Source organism: Bidens hawaiensis, unplaced genomic scaffold (genome assembly GCF_021521415.1).
Source record: "Bidens hawaiensis isolate Kalapana, Puna unplaced genomic scaffold, B.hawaiensis_p1.1 tig00012134_1, whole genome shotgun sequence".
NCBI lineage: Eukaryota > Viridiplantae > Streptophyta > Magnoliopsida > Asterales > Asteraceae > Bidens > Bidens hawaiensis.
In genome coordinates this window covers 562,877-587,829 of record NW_027491975.1, presented here as the reverse complement: position 1 = coordinate 587,829, position 24,953 = coordinate 562,877, and the positions used below count along the sequence as shown (strand labels likewise).

Below are 24,953 nucleotides of genomic sequence, written 5' to 3'. Positions count from 1 at the left end.
GTTTACAATGAATTGAAATGTCCTAGTCTGTTGATTGCTGCTAATCCATTAACAATTCAGGTTAACACGAATAACTGGATTAATACTTTTTAACCCTATTAACCCGATCCGATTTAGCTTATTCAGGTTCGGTTCAAATTAATGGGTTTGGGTATTTTGAACACCTCTAAAAAGGACGTGAAAATAATTCTAAAGATATAATCGAGCGTAAAAACGAACAAACGGTTTAGACGGCCCTAGTTAAAAAAAAACAAGCCCAAAGGCCAACAAAACTAGTTTAAATTTGAAATCTAGTAAGGGCAAATCCGGCTTTCTATTTCTAAAGCGATAACGTTGGTTCGACCAAAACAAACAGATGATGATGAATTTAAATCTGAATATTAATAATCATCAAGTATTAGTAGAGCAATGGCGTCCACCGTTGAGAACACCCATCGTGGGATCAATTGGTCTCCAGTTGAGTCCGAAAGAGAAACGTGAGCTGAAGAAGGTGAAGAGAGAGGAGAAAAGAATGTACAATTGGCGGGAGGGCGTGGAAGAAAAACTATTACAGAAGCCCAAGAAACAGTTCAACTCATGGAAGGAAGAGCTTAACCTCGACAAGCTCTCTGAGTTGGGCCCACAGTGGTGGATACTCAAGGTCTCCAGGGCCAGAGGTAAAGATACTGTTGAAAGGATGTTGCAGTCACTCTATAAGAACTTCCCAGATGATCAATTCAAGGTAATTACTATTATTATTAGTTAACTGTCAGTGATATATCGGTTATCGGTCCCTTGGCGAGATTATATAAGTGGTACCAATAATATCAACGATATTGGCCGATATTGGATTAATATTTGACCGATATATCACTGATATGTGTTTATATCAGTGTTTTAAGTCTTAATTATCAACTTATAGTGTTCATTGTTAGTGTTTTAAGTCTTAATCAATTCTTACTTGCTATAATTGTTAGTGTTTTGCAATTTGCAAAAGGTAAATTTGTTAATGGTATGAGACTATATTGCATTATTATTGTTAAATTGCTATATACATGAATTTTACATGATCTTAAAATTACCGATATCCCACCGATATCTATATCGGTCCTTGACCGATATCCGATATTTTTCTGCATTAACTGCTTAGATCATAAAAGGTTTTGAGTTTTGTTGTCTATGCAGTCAATCTCGATGGTATCTCGGTGTCCTCATGTGAAATATCGGTACCGATAATATAGGGATTATAGGCGATATTGACCGATATTTCATCGATATATTAAGTCTTAATTTTCAACTTTTGGTGTTTAATGTTGGTTTTTTGAGTCTTAATTAGTTCCTACTTGCTATAATTGTTAGTGTTTTGCAAGTTGCACAAGGATAATTTGTTAATAGTAGGATAATATATTGACTTATTAGTGTTAATTTGCTATATATATAAACTCTGCATGATAAAAAAATTATCGATATCTCACCGCGATAACCGATATCTCAAATATTGGTCCTCGACCGATATCCGTTATTTTACCGCATTAACTGCTTAGTTTGTTGCGTGTTACAAATTCAAGTTTTTTGCTTTGGGAATACTAAATGACAATTATACCCACCATTCCATTATCTGTAAAACTAGTAAGTATATAAGATTGTCCTTTTTGGTTAGTCATTTTATATACTTTTTGGCGCCACGTCAGCAGAGGGGCCAAAACTTATCGCCCTATGTCGGTGTTCTCGACCTATGTCGTTGGAAATCGCCCAAGCTTGTTGCCCACCATACACTGTTAAAAGCACTTTTGGAGTTAAATAAGCTTAGCCAAACGTTAGAGTCTTAAATGGTTGCTATTATAATATTTTGACAACTAGTATGCACTATTAGGTATTTGATGCTGCCGTGCATGAGAAAACTAAGTTGAAGAAAGGGAAGATATCAGTTAAACCAAAGCCTCTGTACCCGGGATGTGTCTTTTTGCACTGCATACTCAATAGGGAACTCCACAATTTTATAAGAGAAGACTGCGAAGGGGTAGGAGGATTTGTTGGACGCATGGTTGGAAACACGTATGTAAATCTGCTTATCTGTTGCTGTTGTAATTCATTAGTTAGTTATACATCATGAGCTAAGTCTTATACAAGGTAGGTTTTCTGTTGCAGGAAGCGACAGATTAACAAACCGAGGCCCGTGTCGAAAGATGACATGGAGTCGATATTTGAAGAAGTGAAGGAGAAGCAGAAAGCAGCAGATAAAGCTTTTGAAGAAGAGAAATCGTTGGTTGTGCCTTCTTCCGATAAAAAGGTATCAAAGAGTAGAAAGCGGACGCTTTTAGGGTCTTCTGTTAAAACCGTGTCCGGAGATTTTGTGGATTTTTCAGGCACCGTAAAGAAGTTGGATAAGAAGAGAGGACGGGTATGCATTCCTTATTTAATTGGTCATTTTAAAAGAAAAGAAAAAAAACGGTATGATATGGTATAGGGGTGACAATTGTGACCCATTGGGTTGAATGAGTTGTACTAAAATATATATAATGGATCAGAATGGGTCAAACGAAAAAAAGAAAATGATTGAAACGAGTCAAAACGGGTTGAAATTTCTCAATTTTTTTTAATGGAACGAGAAAAATGGAGGAAACTTTTTAATATTTTTACTTTTTAAGTATTTGATTTATATTTCGAGTTATAATTTTTTAATTATTTTTTTTTGAATTTTTTAATGAGGGTTTCTGAAATCTCAACCCATTTTGACCCATTTCAAAAACCCCTTATTAAAAATTTCAAAAAAAAGTAAAAAATCATAACTCGATATATAAATCAAAAACTTAAAACGTAAAAGTACTAAAAAGTTTCATCTGTTTTTCTCGTTCCATAAAAAAACCTCGAGAAATGTGAACCCGTTTTGACCTATTTCAATCAAATTATCTTTTTAGTTTGACCTATTCTGACCCATTATATACATTTTAATACAACCCATTCAACACAAAGGGTCACATTTGCCATCCCTAATATGGTATGATTGTGTGTTGCAGGCGAGTGTTGTGTTCAAATTATTTGGGAAGGAAACAATTGCGGATTTAAATCTTAGTGAGATTGTACAAGAGCAGCTATAACATTGGTCACGCGGTTATGATGATTAAAGAAGCCCATCCAACTGAATCTTTTGACGGTCTCATTTTACACGAATGGTTGGTTGGGATGGGGCGATCTGTTCTATTGACTATTGAGATGGAAGTGTACCCTTTGAAAGCGGCTTCCTCTTGTGTCATGAACACAATAAGACTCTTACTTTTAATGTTGTATTAAATAGATCATTGATATTTATTTTAGTTGAAGATTACATAGGAAACAAGTGTTGTAAGGCTGAGGGGTGTGGAGCGCGAGAAAGGGCGCGTGAGGCCAGCCGCTCGCGCCCCGGGGCGCGAGCACCACACCACCGAGGCGCGAGAGGGGCGCGAGCGCGGAAAAAGAGGCAGGCGCAAGAGGGGTAGCGCGCGTGAACGGCATGGGAATGCGTAAATAGAGCCGTTGGGCTCTTTGTTTATTAAAAAAAAAAAAAATTTTATGATGTTGGCAATACTGTCCGGAAAAGTGACTGACCTGGCTGACCGGTGATCGGAGAACTGGGTATTGTAGCCGGAGATCTATGATTCAGTGGGTAGCAGTCGGTGAGAGATAATATCATAATAATAATAAAGGGGTTGGAGTGAGAGAGAAGTTAAAATTATGATTTATGAGGTTGCTTTATTATTATTATTATTATTATTATTATTATTATTATTATTATTATTCATGGCTGCATGTGTTTTGTGATCGTTCGAAACAGAATGGGTTCGCGGGAAACAAACTGTTTCGAATTAAATGTTTTATTGTGTTTTTTTAAATAATTTATGAGTTTTTATAATAATTCGTTTTTTTAATACATTTATAAAAAAATAAAAAAAAAACCGCTCGCGCCCCCTCTCGCGCCCCTCCACACCATGGCCCGGGGCGCGAGCACCACAACCAACACCCATCTTATCAAGTTTCTCTCTCTGCCACACGTCACAATATTATTGGCTGGAGCCCCCACTCGCGCCCCCTCTCGCGCCCCCCACACCCCTCAGCCTAAGGTGTTTGGTTACCTTTATTGTTGTGATGTTTTTAGTTATATGTTGTAATGTGTCTAGTCTAGCACTTGATAGTCAGAATTGTACTGTTTGGAAGTTGTTAGTTAAAAAAAAGTGCTATATTCTAACTGTAAAGCAAACAAAGGGGATTTTGAATTTCTTTACCTTTATTTATTTCTTTCAAAGATGAAATAAGAAGCAGAAGTTCTAGATTTAAGTTACCAAGTAACACAAACCATGGATATTCATTTTCTAATTTCTATTTTTTTAAATAAAAAGAGAACCTCTCACGTAGAGGCGGACAATAAACCGGTTAATCGAATCAACCCGAAAACTGTCATTGTTATTATAGATTTGGGGATTCTAAACTAGATTTGGTTTTTAGGTGTTTTTTTAGGATCTCTTGTTGGGTGGGTTTTGGACGATTTTAAGAATGGTTTTTATATGATGCGTCAGGGACTATGAATGTTTTTTGTTGTTTCGGATGTTCCGATTGTGGATGCTCTAATTGTGCTTATGAAACCCTAATTTAATCATTGAAGTTAAAGTAAAAATAAAATTCATAAGCACATGTCAAACCTACTCATTAAACCCTAACAAAACATTTTTAATTAAGTTAGAGGATTAGTGACACTACAAAGTGAGTTCAAACTAATGATAAATCTTATGCATGGTAAGAATATTTCAGAAACCTTAAGGAAGTCCTTTGAATTTAACCTATACATCCTTTTCTAGGATCAAACGTAAACCAATTAAAACAAATTAAGAACACTTTATGGGACGTTTGTTAAGGAACCAAATGACGGTGTTTCCACTAACATCTTTTGATTAATTTTCCACTCAAATCAAGTTTTAAGTAATCACACTATGCTTTAAGAGACATGTTGTCCCATGCCCATTCACACCATCATCATTCTTCCCTGTCACATAGACTAATCTTTCTTTACTAACTTAATTATATAATTATATATATTGATAAACGCTAGATTGTGCAACTCATGACATCATGGAATCAATATTTCAGGGTCCTCTTTGTTTAGGGATGTCATCAAACATTGATGAATAAACAAAATTAAACCTCAAACCTTTTTCTTAAAAAAATCTCTTATTTCTCATTGATGAGAAAGAAAATGGCGTAAAAGACTAAAAACCACTAAGCACTCTCATCCTACATTAATGAGCAAAGGAAATTATGTTAAAGTCGACTGGCCGTTAACCCACTACCGTATCACCATTCATTCTCCGGCGTCAAGCACCTTTATGTATGAAGAATTGGGGGCACCAAAGTAGTGATTGCCCGACGGGCACCACTATGGTAATGGAGCAAGGGCTCCAAATGATGAGACCAATTACAAACCTAACCAATCAAAATATATCATTCACATTTTTATTTGAATAATATAAAAAATAATTGTGTTTTGGTTAATTAATCCTTCTCCATAAACGTGGCAGTTTTTGAGCTTAGTTAATTAATCCTCCTCCGTAAACGTGGCAGTCACGTAACAATACCGTTTTTTTTGTTCGCTAACCACTTTCCACTACACTTGGTCTTAACAAAATAATTATAGTAATTAATACCACTTTTAGATTTTTTTTTTTTCAAATCATATATATTTTGTGTTATGTATTTTAACATAGTGAAGCCGCCATTCCATGAGATTTTATAGGAAGTGAAAGTGTCCTTTTAAAATGAAGTGGTCAAGCAAGGTATTCAAGATCGAGATTCTATCAAATATTGTTTTGTCTCCGCCGTAAGATTACTAAGATAGGACCAAACATCCCCATAATAATGAACATTTCTTTCACATGTGTTGAGTGTTGACATTTATAACAAGAGCTAGTTATATGAAAGTTCCAAAATGATTTCAAATGTATCTAGCCAATTTTTTTAGATGGGGCATAAGATCTTACGCTCTAGCGTCATGATTTCGATAGCCATAAGTTAATTGTTTTACAGTTTTAGAAGTTGCATGGCTCATGTTTTGAAATAATCCTATCTATAAACCTATAATCAAACATATATTATATTACTGAGACGTAATATGGCCTAGTGTTCGAAACCTAAGTCAATGGTTTTTTTTTATAGCGGTGGGTTGGTGTTTTTGGATATGTCACGTCCGAATCGTCAGAATCGATATGGACTGTTGACATCTCGTCTTATGAAGGCTCAATCGGGTCTTGTGTGCAATCCCAAACGTTATTAAAAAAACCGTATTACAAGATATGGGTGCTCAATTTGGCACCCCAAATTATTTTCTCACCGGTGTCTTTACTATATTTTTTTTAATAATGTTTAAAACTATCCACAAAACCTGAATGAATCTTTCTATGATGAGATGCCGATCGTTACAAAAAGAAACCTACCACCACTGAGAAAACCGTTTAAATTCAATTTTTGAACTTGAGGTTAAATTATTTTACAAAGTGAGACAAAAATGAGAATGATGAAAATGATTAATTTCTAGTTACTTTGAATGTTTATCTTAGAGCGATTCGCCCATCAAGGATGAGGTTTACTAGGATCTGTTCGGCAAATCTACAGTGGCGTCTAATTAAAGGTCATTATCAAGGAGTTATCATTATCAAATGACATTTTTCTAAGCTTTAATTAAAAGGTAAGTATCATGTTATCACTAATTACTGGATTAAATTTGTTTTGTTACTTTCTTATTAATGGCTAAGGCTGTAAGGTGTGGATACCGGAATGCCGTTGAAGGAGCCTACGTGGCTGTCGGTGCCGGCGGTGAACACCGCCCCAGTCAAATCGGCGCCGCCCGCGGTGAAGTTTTGGTGGTGAAATCGCCGATAGAAATGCCGCTATCTTCCTCTCTTAAAGCTTTTATTTAGTTTATTTGTTTTTTCTTTAACACATATTATCAGATAGAGAGGCATGGGTGTTTGGAGATGAATGCTGTACAGGTAATATATTTGGGGGAGAGATGAAGAAGACAAGGGTGTTTGGAGAAATGGATAAGAGATAGGGTGTTTGTTTATAGTTATATTATTAAAATCTAGTATTACTTTTTGTTGTTATTATTATTATTATTATTATTATTATTATTACTATTATTATTATTATAATTATTATTATTATTATTTTTTAAACATAAATTTCTTTTTATACATAATATATGATTTTATATTTTTTTCTTTTAGTTATATCAATATTATTAAAAACCTAAAAAGAAGGGAATGTCTTGTATGTGACCAGAGTTGAGTTCGATCGTTTCGTTTTTTATCCACACATTTTTAATTTTAGATATGTTAAATTAGTTTAAGTTTTATAAATACTATTATTTTATTTGAAAAAAAGAGACAAGTGGTATATTGGTGAATTGGTAATCATTTCCATGGTATTGTGAAAGATGGTAGAGAGAAGTGAGGCATGATGTGACGCTTACGTGACATTATAAAGTAGCAAGCAAAATGGTATCCATACCTTTCAGTCTAATGGCTGAAGAATTAATTTTTTACTTCGTCATTTTATTTTGTGTATTCTGAAATTTTGTTTTCTTTTTTACTTTTCCAGGATGGTGCACATTCTACCATTCATCCAAGAAGTATGAAGGACATGAATGGTACACGATTAGTTTACATTATTAAACTAATATTGCAATATTGTATTGTAAGCGAATATTTTGTTAATAATTAACTAACAAATATTTGCTAGTGACATTATATGAGTTTCTTATTCGGCATTTTTAGCTTATCTTTCGAATCAAGTTGTAAAACGTGAAACTAAGTAGAAATTGATATCGCGGGATATAGCTTGTATGCTTACGCTTAAGTCAAACAATATATTATGACTTTTAATTTATCTTCTGAGTTTTATTGTTTATTCAAAGCAAAATACTAGTATGTTTGGATTATGACTTTTTTTTCCAATTCCCGCATCGCAAACCTCTATGAGTGTAATGAGAAGGTAATTAATGACCATAAGTGTCAAACCTGACTTGCTGTAGAATATGTCTATATCAAAAGACACTAATTAATAGCGATAATAACTATTTAGTTAATTAACAAAATCCATGTACACATTTACAATAAATCGAATCAATTCATACAATGGTCTTTTAATTATATAACCTAAAAGTAAAACGGATTGTTCTTTACTTCATCGAGCAACTTAACCTGCAATTTTGTAAAAATAGTATTATATATATATATATATATATGTATGTATGTATGTATGTATGTATGTATGTATGTATATGTGTAACAATGAAATAATAACAATCCAGATATCATAATGACATCAATCAAATATAAATGTAAATGCGAGTCATGTAATGAAAACTTCCGTTCACCTCTGATACGAAGTCAGTCTACAGGGAAGTGCGGGTAACCCTCCAGACTAACCCACTTAAGCTTGTGTTTGTGTTTGTGTAATCAACAACCAATCCTGTAAGCAAGTAGTCAAGTAAGCATGTAACAAATAAGCATATATCAATCATAGATGAAATCAATCAAAATAATAACAGTTTGGGTCGTGTTTGCTACGTAAATGTATAATAAATAATTGAGTTTGAAATAGCTACACCCCAAAATATTCAAAACCATAAAAAAAGGGACTATGAATTACTCACCTTTTAAAGCAACCAACAAGAGCGAAAATAATGAAAACCCTAAATAAAATAAATATGAAAATTTATGCAAACTGAAAAATTAAAGTTAAGCGAGTGTTCATGTTTTATCGGACTCGAACCCGGAATGTAACATCGCGACCTTGGACGTAATATGCCGGGGCGGAACTAGGGATGACAGTGAAACTCGAAACCCGACATAGTTGGGACGTGTAATACCCGATTCATTGGGGTTTGGGATTAGCATTGAAATTTTTCGTGGTTTTGGGACGTGTTTGGGATTTATAATATACGCGATTACCCGATAACATTGACCCATTTACCCGACATTAACTTTTTATATATGTTATATATATTAATGTTCAAACCATTGAGAAAGACAAAGAAAGAATAATCTTAACCCGCATAATGTTGATTATATAAATTCATATCTCGTATTGTAATCATGTAACAGTGTAGCTAGCGTCTACCCATTTTCGTTTCCTTAGTTATCTGTAATCTGTAATTATGTAATTATCTGTAATTATGTAAAACGTATTGTAATCATGTAACAACGGTCGTCACACTATCGAAGAGGTTCTGTATTGTGGCGTGATTTTGATTTTTTGAGGCCGGTTTTTATGAGACTATGATTTGCAAAGCAAGCTTATCATTGTCGTTTTTTCGGTCACGCCACAGGTGGTTTGTTGGTTGCCGGCGATCGCCGAGGACTGTTTATGGTTTTAGTTGCGATGTTTGTAATTGTTGGTTTTGATGAGATTTATGATTTGCAAAGTAAGATCATTATTGTTGGTTTTATCGGTCATTGTTTTAAATGCTTGAAAGAATCGGGTAGATGATGATTAGTATTGAGCAAGTTTAATCTAATGATCGTATATAAACACTGCTCGGATATCATGTTTTGAAATGGATTTAGAGAACAATTTTGTTGCTAGTCTTGAACAACTGTCTGTGAATTACTTAGAGCATTACATAGAAAAAAAAGATACAAATATAGATGGATACTAAAGCTAAACATGAAAATAATAATCAATCATTTCGGGTAGAAATCCCTTTGCAACGGTCCTAAATTGAGAGATGTATAGTTGTCATAATTTTATAATTTTGTTTTTCTAGCAATAGTTTAGTTGTTAAAAAATCCCATAAATATCAAAGACCGTGGCTTATCCTAATTCGAAGCTCCCAAGTCCCACGTATGCGATGACTTTGACCTTGATGATTTTGAGGTTTCTACTTAATATTTACTCCCCCATTTTGATTATTATTTGGAATTCTTGATTTTTATTGGACAATATTTACACGTTAAAGAACCATTTTGTGCACTTTATTCGTTGATTTCTTTGGAAATTATAATTCCCAGTTGGAATATTGTGGTTCTTGAAGGCAATTTGTTTGTTTCTACTTAATTTGATGTAGAATGAGAAAATTTTGAAGTCTTAGAAACTAAATCTGGGGAAATTTATACCAATTATTCTTGAATCTTTGGGATGTTCTATTAAAATCTTTAAAATACCTATAGTATATGGCAGCTACATTTGGCCTCAGTTGTGGTCAATTGTTTCTATCGTACTCTATTTCGTTTGTTTTTTGTTTTTGTTGTTTGATACTTTGTATTTCTACTAAAATCTTTAGGATCTAAAGTTTTTGTTTTGATCCGTAAAAACTGGTAAATCATTATATTTTAAAATTAATATGATTTTGTATTTGACACCCTAATCATTGTAAAAAGTTTATTTTTTATACAAAAAGTGTTTAGGGATACGACTCAATTAAAACCTATACAAGAAAACCTGAAATGATACGCATGTCTAAATGTGGTTGTCCGATGGAATGCTTTTGACCGGTCCTTTTCAAACACTCCTTTCTGTGCATACGAAAGTGACAACACCAAGAATTGATTCTGGAGTCGCCATCAGAACCAACAACACATCAAAATCAATCTTTGTAGCTCTTATTTATTTAATCAATACTTACAACCGGCTCAATCTCCCTCTTTTCCCCGTCTTCCCATCTTGTTCACTTTTTTTTTTCCGCCCACCCCATTAAAAAAAAACAAACCTAACTCCGACCATCTCCACCCCGACTAAAGCTATTACTAGTTGTTTTCCAAAACGTTTTGGTACAATAATATTCTTTAAAAATGTATTATGTTACTTACCAATTTTTATTGAGTTCATAATCAAATTTCTAGCTACTTTGAAGGTTTATTATAAATCTATTCGTTAACGAGGATGAGGTTTACTAGGATCTGTTTAGCAAATCTTAGTGACGTCTTATTGAAGGTCATTATCAAGAAATTATTATCAAATGACCTTTTTCTAAGCTTTAATTTCAAAGGTAAGTATCATATTATATCAATTGAATTAAATTTGTTTATTACTCTAAATTTTCTTATTATTGAAGTTTATATAGAAGAGTAAATCCCAAATTAGACCTTAAATTTCTAGAAAAAAGTAACTAGGTAACATATTGACAAATTAGTTTTTTTTTTTACATTTGTCATTTTGTGTATTATAGAACTTCTGTTTTCTGTAATTTTTTAAGAGTAATAAGTAGCCAGCTCACAAATTAGTTTTTTACTATTGTCGTTTTGTTTAATGATATTATTATTATTGCTAATATGTTTTGTGTGGTTATCGAATCTTTTAAAATACAAGAAATTAATCATGTATGAGGCAAGTATTCTACACAACTCTTAGCAAGCAGTGATGTTGACTTGACATAGGGAAGTCATTATGAAGTTTACCCATATGAATCTTCGGGTGATTCCAATTCCCACATCACATATTTCAATGAGTGTAATGAGAAGATATTGATGACTATATATTCAATTTTATTTGTAACGTTGTAATAATATTAGATGAATAACATAGATATCATACTCTGAATGCAGTTTAGGTTCAAGCCAGCATCAATAATGTCTGAAATTGGGTTTACAAAGCCAAAACATTTAAGTGAATCTGATTTGTTAGATTTAATAAAAAAATGCGAGGAACATCAATGCATGGTTATTTCTTTGCCTTTTATATCTGAGTGGAGTGGGATCACATATCATGCCAACTTAACTTGTACAATCTTCTATCTTTATCTATCTATTTTTTTTTCTTATTTTAAACATATTTTAACTATTTTAAATATATTTTAACTATTATTTGTAACGCTGTAATAATATTAGACGAATAACATAGATATCGTACTCTGAATGCAGTTTAGGTTCAAGCCAACACTAATAATGTCTGAAATTGGGTTTACAAAGCCAAAACATTTAAGTGAATCTGACTTGTTAGATTTAATAAAAAATGCGAGGAACATCAATGCATGGTTATTTCTTTGCGTTTTATATTAGAGTGGAGTGGGATCACATATCATGCCAACTAAACTTGTACAATCTTCTATCTTTATCTATCTATTTTTTTTTATTATTTTAAATATATTTTAACTATAAATTTGATCCTGACTATAGGGTGAGACATTAGTAGAATAATATAAATCTATGGGGTAAAACGTATTACGAGATCTAAATAAGAATCTAAATAAAATTGCTTGATATTTGTGATATTAAACTTCTGGTATAATTTAAGCATTTGAATTTTGAAAGACAAATATACACGTCAGATTTGAGTAATCAGTTTAGGCTAGTGGTTGGGAAAATTGAAAGAGTCACCTCAAAGAAGTATTTGGATGCCTAATGCCTTTCATGATAGTTGTTTTGATTAGAATCTTCTTTTTAATTAATACTAGATGTTTCCCGGCGCGTTGCGTCGTGCGGTTTCTTTTAACGCGCCGTGCGGTTTCTTTATTTACCTGAGCGTTAGGTTAACATGCTACTGTTACACGTTTGGGTTTGTTTGATTATCTAGGCGTTAGTAACCGGCCCGTGGGTTGCATCATATTTAAAAGCGAGAACGTTAATATCAACATTAGTGTATATAAATAAGCTTTCAGTGCTAAAAACACAGAAGCTACAAAATATATCATCAATAAGTAATATGAAATAGATATTATATACGACTGCAAACTAACTAATGTTATCAACGAATGCAGACTAAACTGATCTAATACTAACTAAATAGCTATCAACTACGCACCAATTCATTCAGGCTGTCAACCGATCTTTCCAGCTCGTTTTCTTCTTTTTCTTGCATATCTATCTCGCGTTGAGCCACCATCTTCTGTTTGGTTATCTTGTCCATGTCCATCTTGTACTCTCACAATCACACTCATCTCCTCCACCACCTCATTCAAATCTCTCATCAATCCCCTAGTTTCCTTCGCCATCATGAACCTAGATTTCCAGCAACTCGCATATTGTAAGGCCCCGTTACCGGTGCCTCACATTTGGACGTTGGATTTACTCATTCGCATAGTTCTAATCATCAGAGTTCTTAAAAACATTCGTGGAACATAAAAACTTTCATAAATCATTTCATAACAATCCAAAACTTGTCTTAAACAAACAATTTGTCTTCCAAAAACTAAGTAATTAAAACATAACACGTCTTGAGTCTTCCGATGCCTGCCTCTTATTCAATGCCATGTGTTCCCCTCGAGCGAGCTGTCTCATTCTACTTACCTGCGTGCATACTAAAAGTCAGCTACGCTGAGGGAGTTCTAGTTAATAACATAACATACCTTACATACGTACATACTTTCATAATTCAAATTCTACTTTATTTTATTTAGCCTCAGATATTATTAGGGCCCGGTCCCTTTTTCTGCCTTGGATATTATTAGGGTCCAGTCTCTTTTTCTGCCTTAGATATTATTAGGGTCCAGTCCCTTTTCTGCCTCGAGATTATTAAAGGGCTCGGTCCCTTTTTCTGCTCTACCTTTCTATCTCATACATTCATTCATAACATACATACATACCATTCATAATTCATACATAACTTTATAACTTGACAGTACGTGCAATATCCGAATATCGTTCACGTGCCGACAACAATCATTCTTACCTTTCACATAATCACATAAGACATACACTTATAACTTAGGATAAATGTATTAACAATCACGTCGAGTATGCACACAACCCCGAAAACATAATCACATAAATGGGGCTAGAAACTCACCAGAACACGGTTACGTTCACCGTTAATTGTTATTCCTTTCTTGAGCTGTGCACGGCTAATTGTATAACAATTAAACGTATCAATCAACTATCGCTATCTATATTGTGTTTCTAGTTCAATTATAACCCACAACGAACGGGGGTCGGGGGCAGCGCCCATGGCAGCGGGGTTCTAGGGGCGGCAACCCCTAGCGTGGTCCAAGGGGCAGAGCCCCTGGCTGGGATTAAGCTGTCTTAACACATTTTTCACTAGAATTTTAAATTATTTTTCTAATTCGATAACTCATTCTTCATAACGAATTAAGTCAGATTCGCTATTTGATTCGTTACCTTGTATTTATGAGCGGACATAAATGTAAGCGAACATACATGTTAAGCGAACTTAACTTAAGCGAACTTAGCTGTATGTGAACTTAGCATTAAGCGAACATGGTAGCAGGCGAAATTAACATTAGCGAACTTAGCATTAAACGAACTTATCATTAGGCGAACTTTGTATGAGGCAAACTTATATACGCGCGAACTTATCATGCACGCGAACTTATTGGATAAGATTCGGCCCGAAAACGCTTAAAGTTTGGACCTTTAAGCTGAAAAACGTTCAATACTAGATCTAAGGTTTTCTTTGAACGAACCGTACATGTTTATGGGTTCATTAGGTTCGTTCTAACATCAAGTTTCGTTACTTTACGTTTCGTTTAGACCCGATCTATTATAGTTTCAAGTTTCATGGCTAACCGTTTATAAAAACGTAAACTTTAAGATCAAGAACATACCTTTTCGTGTTCGTTTGGTCTCGGTTAGCTAGGTTAGGAACTTGAATCTTGTATCTATCTATATTGGGCTCGGTTTTGGTCACGAATCTCGCTCTTACCTCTCACGGCCGTATATATATATATATATATATATATATATATATATTTTTATATATATATATGGAGGTGTGTGTGTGTTCTTGAGTGTGTAGAGAATAAGATGGAAAGAAATGAGGGTTTAAGATTTTAGGGTGGTTTAAGGGAGTATTTATACTCCTAAGGCCCATGGACCCTAAGCCCATCTTATCCATAATCCCATCTTAATTAATCTAAGTCCATATTTCTTTCTTTATTTAATACTAATTAATTATTAACACACGATAATTGAGCACGACTTCTTTATTCAACATTAAAATATTTAGGATGTTACACATATAAAGATGAAAATAAAAGAATCATCAAATTAACTGAAAAACAAATCGAACGGAAGTTTTGTACCCTTTAAATCCGTACGATCGTTAGCGAGAAATCCGACACATTAGTCCGATTAGCTTTATATATAGCCCTAAGTCCTAACACATTCAAGTGAATCTACGTTGGCAAGGACATTCAACCACAATATAATTAGTATTTAGTGCATCTTCAATTCCTTTAAATAAATACAACAAATAAATATAAAACTCAATGTACAATACAATTAGAATTTAGTGCATTTTCAATTTTGCAAACTTGTAAACTTGGGACTAAATAATGTAGCCTTTTATTACGAAATTCAATTTGAATCCAGAGTTACTTATTTTTTATTTTTAAATTTTAAAATCCAGTTGAACTTTGATGTTGAATATAACCCTACTGAAACAGAGGCAGAACCATTTCAACAAATCTCACCAGCATTCATAAACCTGACTGATAGCAGATATTAGTTTGTCCAATTAACATTCAAGCAAACATGTTCTAAGGTTCGAAACGAAAACAACAGTGAAACCCAAAGAAAGCAAATGCTAATAAGAGAGAAACACAAATAAGCGAGAACCACACCAACACAGTCTCGCCGCCATGGCGGATTACCGTAAACAATATGACTAATGGCATGGTTATTCTCCCTAGACAACACCTCTAAGTTGGTGCTCCTTTCGCAACTCAAAAGAGTTCTACAGCAAACATTAACGATACACTGTAGCGTTTGTTGTATAAAGTATAAACCCTACAGAGGAAAATAGAGAAAAAAGAAACAGATTCGGTAGATGCTAACCGGACACTGAGAGGGTTAAGCGAGAACCGGAGAACGGCGTCACCGCGATATACCACCGGAAACGGCTGCTCTAGTGAGGAGGCGGATGGTCAAAACAAAAGAAAACCAACTGTGTTATAACAACTCAAGGGACTAAAATTGTATATGTTAATACTTTACTGTAGCAACGGGTGTGCTTGAAATTACAAAAATACCCCTGTTTCTGTAGCAGCACTTCTCCTTTAATATATAGTATAATTGGATATTTCTAAATATAATAAAATTTTAAATTTTTTGTTCTACTAAACTTAAATGTTTTCTATGCCGCCGACCTGATAAGTATTAGGTGATACTCTTCAAAGTAAAATAAGTAGTCAATTACCTTCAACTGTGATATGCTTTGCAAACCAAGGAAAACACCACCTCTTTATCAAATTCAAATTGTGCTATTAAAAAAAAGATACCAACCTGGTAAACCGAGGTTTTGTAAGTCTTAAAATGTGTGTTGAAATGGTTTCCAATCATATTGACTATAAAGGAATGATAAAAGCTCTTCTTTTTTATTTATTTGTTTATTTATTTTGTTAAAGTGTTAAACCAATCAAGCGGTTTATAATTTTAAAGGTATACAAATATGTAATCAGAAACCAAGATTATGCTTGTACTTTGGTGAAGAAACACTAACTGACCCCAGGCAGACTACGGATAATCTGGGGGTTGAGTAGATGTTTCCCACTAGGGTTAGTTCCGGCAAGATGGTTGTTCTTCTGATGACCTGCAAAACAAACCGTGAGCTCGTCACTGAGAAGGGGGGGGGGGGGTACCTCCTTGTGACCACCCTCCGGCGTGAGAATCAGACTAGGTTGCTCTTGAATATAAGTGTATATTAAGAGAAATAGCTAGAGAGAAGATGATGATACCGTTCCAAGGTGTTGGAGTATTTATAGCCGAAGGTAGGTTTCCAAGAAGGTACAGCCGGCTGAATAGTATTCCTGTTCTGCCAACTGTGGGCTACGCACATGCCATGCTGGTGGTTGGTGGGTAGGCAGCGGCTGATAGTGACCAGGCCGGCTGTGTACTATTCCTTTTCCACCAACTGCAGGCTATGCACGTGCTACGACAGGTTGGTGAGTAGGCAGCGGCTGATAATAACATTAAGTAATAGAGCATGCTGCTCGTTGTACTGTTGTCAGTGAGCTGTCGCAGCTTTGGTCAGATCTTTTGTCCATACCTCGTCAGGTACAGTACAAAAGATCCTCCAGTAGCGTACGGACTGGCTCATTTGGGCGGGAGTTTTCCCGGCTTTGGGCGGGAGTATTCCCGGCTTGCTCACTCCTTCTTCAGGTGACATTACTGAATTATTTAAGAGTTAAGTGCCTTGTGCGTGTAGCCTTGCTGCGCGGGTAGCCTTCCCTGATGGCTAGTATCCGTTGCTGTGGGAACAGGCGGAGTACGTCGACCATTGGGAGGCTTTTCCTGCGGGAACAGCTTGCGTACTGCGCGTAAGGACGTCACGTCTCTGAGCATGGTGGGTCCTGCGAATCCAGTTGGTTTCTGCACAGACGTCTCTCTTCAAGGTGAGTCTTGCGAGTTTAGCCTTTGCGCAGACGTCCCTGTTAAAGGTGAGTCTTTCGGGTTCAACTGCGCAGACGTCCTTCTTTGAGGTGAGTCTTGCGGGTCCAACTGGGCTCTGCTGGGACCTACCTCTTCAAGTCCACCCAGTCCAATGTTCTTCTCATGAATTGTTAATAAGTGAGGTGAACTTTTGGACTTAAGCAAAGGGTTTTGAAAAGGGTTTAGTTTTAAGGTTTTCCATGGGGATTCTTCCCGCGGAAGTCCTAATGTCACGTGCAGAAATTCCCGACTTTTCTGCTTGATCTTTGGGTATGATGCGGGTAGGTCTGTAACCTCCTCGCAAGTCAGGAGCGTTGAGTTCCACTTGTGTAGATTCTCCATGAGGTTTTGGTAGTTTTGAACATAGTGATCAATTATGTTTAAACAACCAATTCCATCTTGGAGCTTCAAACAATCTAGTTCTCGACGTTCCCGCTATGCGGGGATGTTATTCCCGTTTCCGCAAGCACGGCCCAGAAGATCCTTCTTGGTTTCAATTCCCTGCGGAGTGCTAAGTATGTGAAGGATTTCGCCTTGACACTATACCCGCACTCGTCTTATAGTTACTTTACTTCCAAGGTATTCCTGGCTTCAATTCCCTGCGGGTGCTAAGTATGTGAAGGGTTTTGCCTTGACACTGTACCCGCACCCGTCTTATAGTTATTTGGTTGCCGAGGTATTCTTGGCTTCAATTCCCTGCAGGTGCTAAGTATGTGAAGGGTTTTGCCTTAACACTGTACTCGCACCTGTCTTATAGTTACTTGGTTGCCAAGGTAAGGGGTATAGTCCCGCTTACTTTTGAATCTTTTTGACTTGCGTTGTAAACGTTGTATGACTTGCTCACGCATACTTTAGTTTAATTTAGCAATTTTCCAATTGTTTTGAATAAGTTAACCGTTTGACGCGCGGTTGTCAATAGGTTAGTGCAGTTTCCTCTATCATGATTGTGCGGGTAGGACCGTCACTTTCATTTAGTGGGATGACCAATCTTCACCTATAACTGACCTGCGTGAAGGTTTGCCATTTTTTGTGTTTATGCGGGTTTTGCCGCCGTCCACACGCAACGACTTCTTTCCATATTTATGCGGTGAATACCGGCATACCGTCCGGAAAGTTTATAAGTATAAATGTAAAGCGATCAACACAATGTGATAAAGGAGAATCATTTCCATTAGAAGTGGCCCCAGGCCGTTTCTTTATAAGTTTGGAATTGATCTACATGTAACATTTGCGTAATTGAGCTCCATTCCATGTTCTTGGGATGGGGGTGCCATCGAGCCTTTCGTGCCGGTATGCGCCCTTTCCCAAAACTTCTTTGATAATGTATGGCCCTTCCCAGACGGGGGCCAGCTTTCCTGGGCGTTCTTGGTTCGAAGCCTCGTTGTTACGCAGTATGTAGTCTCCAACATTGTAGCTGCAGAGTTTTACCCGCGTGTTATAGTACTTTTGCATTTGTCGTTTGTAGTTCTCTTCACGCGCTGCGGCTAAGTCTCTGCGTTCCTCGGTTAGCATAAGGTCTAACCGTCTTTCCGCATCATTGTCCTCTACTAACTGACCCCAGGCAGACTACGGATAATCTGGGGGTTGAGTAGATGTTTCCCACTAGGGTTAGTTCCGGCAAGATGGTTGTTCTTCTGATGACCTGCAAAACAAACCGTGAGCTCGTCACTGAGAAGGGGGGGGGTACCTCCTTGTGACCACCCTCCGGCGTGAGAATCAGACTAGGTTGCTCTTGAATATAAGTGTATATTAAGAGAAATAGCTAGAGAGAAGATGATGATACCGTTCCAAGGTGTTGGAGTATTTATAGCCGAATGTAGGTTTCCAAGAAGGTACAGCCGGCTGAATAGTATTCCTGTTCTGCCAACTGTGGGCTACACACATGCCATGCTGGTGGTTAGTGGGTAGGCAGCGGCTGATAGTGACCAGACGGCTGTGTACTATTCCTTTTCCACCAACTGCAGGCTATGCACGTGCTACGACATGTTGGTGAGTAGGCAGCGGCTGATAATGACATTAAGTAATAGAGCATGTTGCTCGTTGTACTGTTGTCAGTGAGCTGTCGCAGCTTTGGTCAGATCTTTTGTCCATACCTCGTCAGGTACAGTACAAAAGATCCTCCAGTAGCGTACGGACTGGCTCATTTGGGCGGGAGTTTCCCCGGCTTTGGGCGGGAGTATTCCCGGCTTGCTCAATCCTTCTTCAGGTGACATTACTGAATTATTTAAGAGTTAAGTGCCTTGTGCGTGTAGCCTTGCTGCGCGGGTAGCCTTCCCTGATGGCTAGTATCCGTTGCTGCGGGAACAGGCGGAGTACGTCGACCATTGGGAGGCTTTTCCTGTGGGAACAGCTTGCGTACTGCGCGTAAGGACGTCACATCTCTGAGCATGGTGGGTCCTGCGGATCCAGTTGGTTTCTGCGCAGACGTCTCTCTTCAAGGTGAGTCTTGCGAGTTTAGCCTTTGCGCAGACGTCCCTGTTAAAGGTGAGTCTTGCGGGTTCAACTGCGCAGACGTCCCTCTTTGAGGTGAGTCTTGCGGGTCCAACTGGGCTCTGCTGGGACCTCATTTGAACTAGGAGAATCCACATTTTAAGCTAGCTAAATTTATCAAGAGGTGGTAATTAAGATATTTTATCTTAAGATAAAAATGTGTAGCTTAGCTAGCAAAACTAATGATGGTCATAGACAGTAGACTCATAGATACTCCAAACAAAGTGATAATCAAGATGCTTATTATGTGTAGGGATGACAATGAAACGTGAACCCGATCGAAAAACCGGAAACCCAACTTAAATTGGACGGGTAATACCCGAACTATTAGGGTTTGGGACGGGTTTGGGATTAGTTTTGAAATATTTCGCGGGTTTGGGACGTGTTTGGGATTTCTAATATACCCGATTACCCGATAACATAAACCCATTTACCCGATTATATACCCGATGTACCCGATATAGCTTATTATATTATATATATACTATATTCCAAATATAGTATTTATCGAAACTTATTTATGCCAACTATTTATGACATTTTATCTTTATGGTAACCATCTTTGTAATTGATTAGTTATATTTTGTCAAAACTCGGTAGAAACCTAGCGGGTTTTGTGCCAGTATACCCGACGGGTATTTTATCAAAACCCGATAAGAAACCCGAAACCCGATAGGAAAACCCGAAACCCGACGTGTAATTACCCGATTAAAACCCGACGGGTTTGGGACGGTTTTGGGATGAACTTTCATAAACGGATATGTCAATCAAATTTCAATACTATTAATTGATGCTTTCCGCTAGATTAACATATACGCAAGTAAAATAAATACGAAGAGTTAAAACAATTAGTAAACATGGGTCAAGTTATTCTACAAAGGGTAACAAAAATAAGAAGTGTGAGAAGTTATGAATAATTGACATGTGTCAAGTGGGGACTAAAAGAAAAATGGTATAGAGGTAATTATACACATTTTCTCTATCCACATGCAAGACACATGTTAATACCCCCATCATTTTAGAACGTTTATAACTTTTTCGTATTATATTTAAAAAAAATCATCATAATAACAAGCGTTTTATTATTTTTAATATGAGTATGATGTTTGTTATATAAAATTTAAAACAAAAATCACGTCATTGTGTCTTTTCGCACACCATTGTGTCTTTTCGCTTATCATTGTGTCTTTTTTCGTCATTGTGTCTTTTCGCACACTATTGTGTCTTTTTGCTTATCATTGTGTCTTTTTTCGTCATTGTGTCTTTTCGCACACCATTGTGTCTTTTCGCTTATCATTGTGTCTTTTCGCATATCATTGTGTCTTTTCGCACACCATTGTGTCTTTTCGCTTATCATTGTGTCTTTTTTCGTCATTGTGTCTTTTCGCACACCATTGTGTCTTTTCGCTTATCATTGTGTCTTTTTTCGCTATTGTATCTTTTCACACATCATTGTGTTTTTTCGCACACCATTGTGTCTTTTCGCACATCATTGTGTTTTTTCGCACACCATTGTGCCTTTTCGCTTATCATTGTGTCTTTTTTCGTCATTGTGTCTTTTCGCACACCATTGTGTCTTTTCGCTTATCATTGTGTCTTTTTTCGTCATTGTGTCTTTTCGCACACCATTGTGTCTTTTTTCGTCATTGTGTCTTTCAACTCATCATTATGTTTTTTTAAATACTAATAACACCGTTGTGTAATAATAGTATGTAAAAATAATGATAAAATAACAACAAATTATCTAATACATAAAACACAATGATTAATACATGTTACACAACAACTTGAAACGTAAAACACAATGGTGAATACGTATAACACAATGACCTAAAACGTAAGACACAATAGTGAATACATATAACACAATGACCTAAAACGTAAGACACAATGGTGAATATATATAACACAATGACTTGAAACGTAATTCACAATGGAAAAAACATATTACACAATGACTTGAACGTAATATACAATGAACGCAATACTGTATTTCTCAAATTAAATGAATTTGTCATATGTCAATCCGAATAAAAGACAATAAACGTATTACACAATGACTAAAAGTTAATGACGAACAAAACGACGCAATGACGTAATCTTTGTTTTAATTTTTGTCTTTAATATGAGTACCAATTGAAAAATATAATGATCAAAATCTATAATATAATTCATATGAAAACTCAACTAAAAGACACAACGAATAACAAAAAAACACAATTAAAAAAACCCATTTTTTTATTTTATATAACAACATGATACTCATATTAAAGATAAAAAAACGCTTATTATTATGGTGAATTTTTTTTAAAAAATAATGTCGTATGAAAAAGTTTATGTACATTTTAAAATGATGAGAGAATTGACATGTGCCTTGCATGTGGAGAGACAAAGTCAACAAAGGGGGTTATTACCTTAATGCCCTTTCCATCAATTTTTATATATTAAATTAATCTCAGTCATTCAAATCTAAGATCAATAGACTGGATTCCTTCTCACCATTCTTATTTTGTTGTACTTTTATATTTTAACTTTAACCTAGTAAACACACAACAAAAATATGAACGATGTACAAGATAATAGCTACAGATCAATGTGGATATACGAGCCTTATCATCTCTTCCCATATCTTTAAAAATTACAATAAAAATCTATGCATTTTGTTTCCATTTTTCAATTAAATAATACTTTTAGATATACTTCCTATATTTTTTCTTTTCTTCACTCACAGTTACTAATTATAGGATGCTATTAGAACTTTTCAAATATACAAAAAAATCGATGTATTTTCTCTATCATCCAATCACAACACCATAAATTACTTCCGAAATTATAAAAACCTCATTCACGGAAAATAGTGAATTGGATGGCATGCTCCAAGAATTTGTAAGTTGGATGGTCGATATAGAGATTTTTTAGTTCGATTTAACCAGTGTGTTGATTATAGTTTTAAAATTTAAACTAAATCAAACAACTTTGTAAAAAAATATCATCTATTTGAGCCCATTTTTAGTCTGGCACGCAAAAGATCATTTTTGGTACTTTACATCAGCTAGCATTTATGATGCTTGAAGTGCCGTTTGTTTTTTAAGAGGTAAAATATGTGTAGTCTGCGGACCATATCTGTAGACATCTGTAGAAAAGTAGGTGGACCAAACCTCTGCAGTATGCAAAAAAAAAGACTATTTTTTTTAACGTCTGTAGATTGCTAAAATAACTAATGGTGGTGTATGAACTGTTGTAGTGGGTGGTGGTGTTTGCTGGATGGTGATAGTGGTAGTGGTGGGTGGTGGATGGTGGCGATAGAAGGCGGTGGTGGATAGGGGTGGTGGTGGTGGACGGTGGTGATGGTGGACGATGGTGGTGGCAGATGGTGGGTGGGTGGTGGGGGTGGACGGTGGTGGTGGCGAATGGTGGGTGGTGGTGGTGGACATTGTGTGTTGGCAGGGTGCAGTGTTTTAACCCTCTGCTGAATTTAGAAGATCTCAGAAGTGTATGAGCCAAGTCTGCATCAAGAAGAGCTTGCGCATACGTTTTTTAATGAAACGTCTTCGAGAAAACAAACAGTCTGTCGATGACAATGTCCAGTGGTTTGCGCGACACAGACAAAAGAGGTTGCGAAAGCTTTTTCAGAAAAATAAACAACACCTAATTGTTTATCCTTCAAACGACACCGTATTTCTTCAAGTTGTTTATGGAAAATGCTTATCAACACACTTGTCACTATACCAATAGTGTGGTGATTTATTGGTAATGGTAAAGTTTTTAAACATCTGAGTTTGAGAGGGGATGTCTTAGTTTCAAGTACCATAAACAACAAAAATTAAAAAGAAATACATGTTTAAAAAAAAGTTAGTCACTACGTGACCGGTATTCACAAAGGCTGCACAAGTAAAAAAACGTACAATGTTACTACGTTTTAGTCATAATAGGAAAAACACATGTGAATTCAAAAAATTAGTCATAATATATTAACATAAAATGGCAAAACACGTCTTTTATGTTTACATGATTTTTCAGTGGATATTCTTTAGCGAAAAAAATTAAAATCCTTATCACGCTTTGTCCTTTAACCCCAGTTATGTTTTTCAATTAAATCGAGGTCACGTGCAAGGCACATAAGGGTAGTTTTGTAAATTTACATATTTAATTATAACAGAAAATAAAACATAAATATATTTAAAAATAAATAGCTTTCTCTCTCTCTCTCTCCTGCATTTCATCCGCCACCACCAAACCACACCCATCTGTCTCTCTCTTTTTCCACTTTCTCTAAATCAGATAACCACCCACCACACCACCGGACCACCTCTAACCTATAACTCAGTTCTTTTGAAACCCGCATAAAAGGAAACTTAAAACTGGCAAAGTGAAATTTCTTGATTTGAAAAACAAGGTTTTCAATTGAACCCTAATCTGAAGTAGCAAATGAGAGAATTAAGTGTTGGATACTACAGTAGGTGTATGTTAATTGCATAGACCAAGAAAAATTGGAGGAAAGATAAATGTGGTTTTTTTTTACTTTGAAATATAGAGGGTTGTTGGGGGAGAACGGGAATGTTAAGGCGATTGGGCCGGTATTGGCGGTGGTTGTTAGGGTCTGATGGTAATTTGTTGGCTATCTCGTGAAACAGTGATTTGTGGCGAAGGTGGGCGGCGACCATGAAAGGTGGAGTTGAGAATGGTTTGGGAGTACATGAGGTAGTGTGTGACAGTGGTTTGTGTGATGCTTGAATTAGAGGTAGCAGGTTTCTTCGAACCACTGGTTGGCATGCTGGAAGCGGTGCTGGTTGATGGTGGTGGTGGTAAAGGATGTAGAGAGAGATGATAGACTGATAGTGATGATGGTGAATGGGTGGGTGGGACCCACATTAACTTGATATACCTTTTACATAATATATAATTATAAAACATGTGGGACTCATTAATTTTTTTAAACTACAAAACTACTCTAACGTGCCTTGCACATAACCTAGATTTAACTGGAAAAGTTAACTGGATTAGAGCCAAAGGACTTAACGTGATATGAATTTGAAACGAAAAACATGATTTCTGTCATCAAGTTTGCTAAAGGACAACTATTGAAAAAACAAGTAAACATAAAAGACTAGTTTTGCCATTTTGTCATAGATTAAT

At 35.9% G+C, this 24,953-nt stretch overlaps 1 protein-coding gene across 2 annotated transcripts; it reads left to right on the top strand.

Moving 5' to 3' along the window:
* The first annotated feature begins 324 nt into the window (after positions 1–324).
* On the top strand, positions 325–3,321 carry LOC143540016 (uncharacterized). Of its 2 annotated transcripts, XM_077033185.1 has the most exons (5): positions 325–721; positions 1,853–2,034; positions 2,128–2,269; positions 2,346–2,380; positions 2,997–3,044. In XM_077033185.1, the coding sequence occupies exons 1-4, from the start codon at positions 356–358 to the stop codon at positions 2,352–2,354; spliced, it is 699 nt and encodes a 232-aa protein (XP_076889300.1). In that variant the 5' UTR covers positions 325–355; the 3' UTR covers positions 2,355–2,380; positions 2,997–3,044. The 2 variants fall into 2 exon arrangements, with proteins under 2 accessions (XP_076889300.1, XP_076889299.1); XM_077033184.1 differs by having other exon boundaries at positions 2,128–2,380; positions 2,997–3,321.
* The last annotated feature ends 21,632 nt before the right edge of the window (positions 3,322–24,953 follow it).

Bases quoted from the DNA above. Each gene is read 5' to 3' on its own strand.
- LOC143540016 (XM_077033184.1), top strand. From the start codon at position 356: ATGATGATGAATTTAAATCTGAATATTAATAATCATCAAGTATTAGTA. The intron at 722-1,852 runs GTAATTACTATT...ATGCACTATTAG, and splicing joins TCCCAGATGATCAATTCAAG to GTATTTGATGCTGCCGTGCA. The intron at 2,381-2,996 runs GTATGCATTCCT...TGTGTGTTGCAG, and splicing joins TGGATAAGAAGAGAGGACGG to GCGAGTGTTGTGTTCAAATT.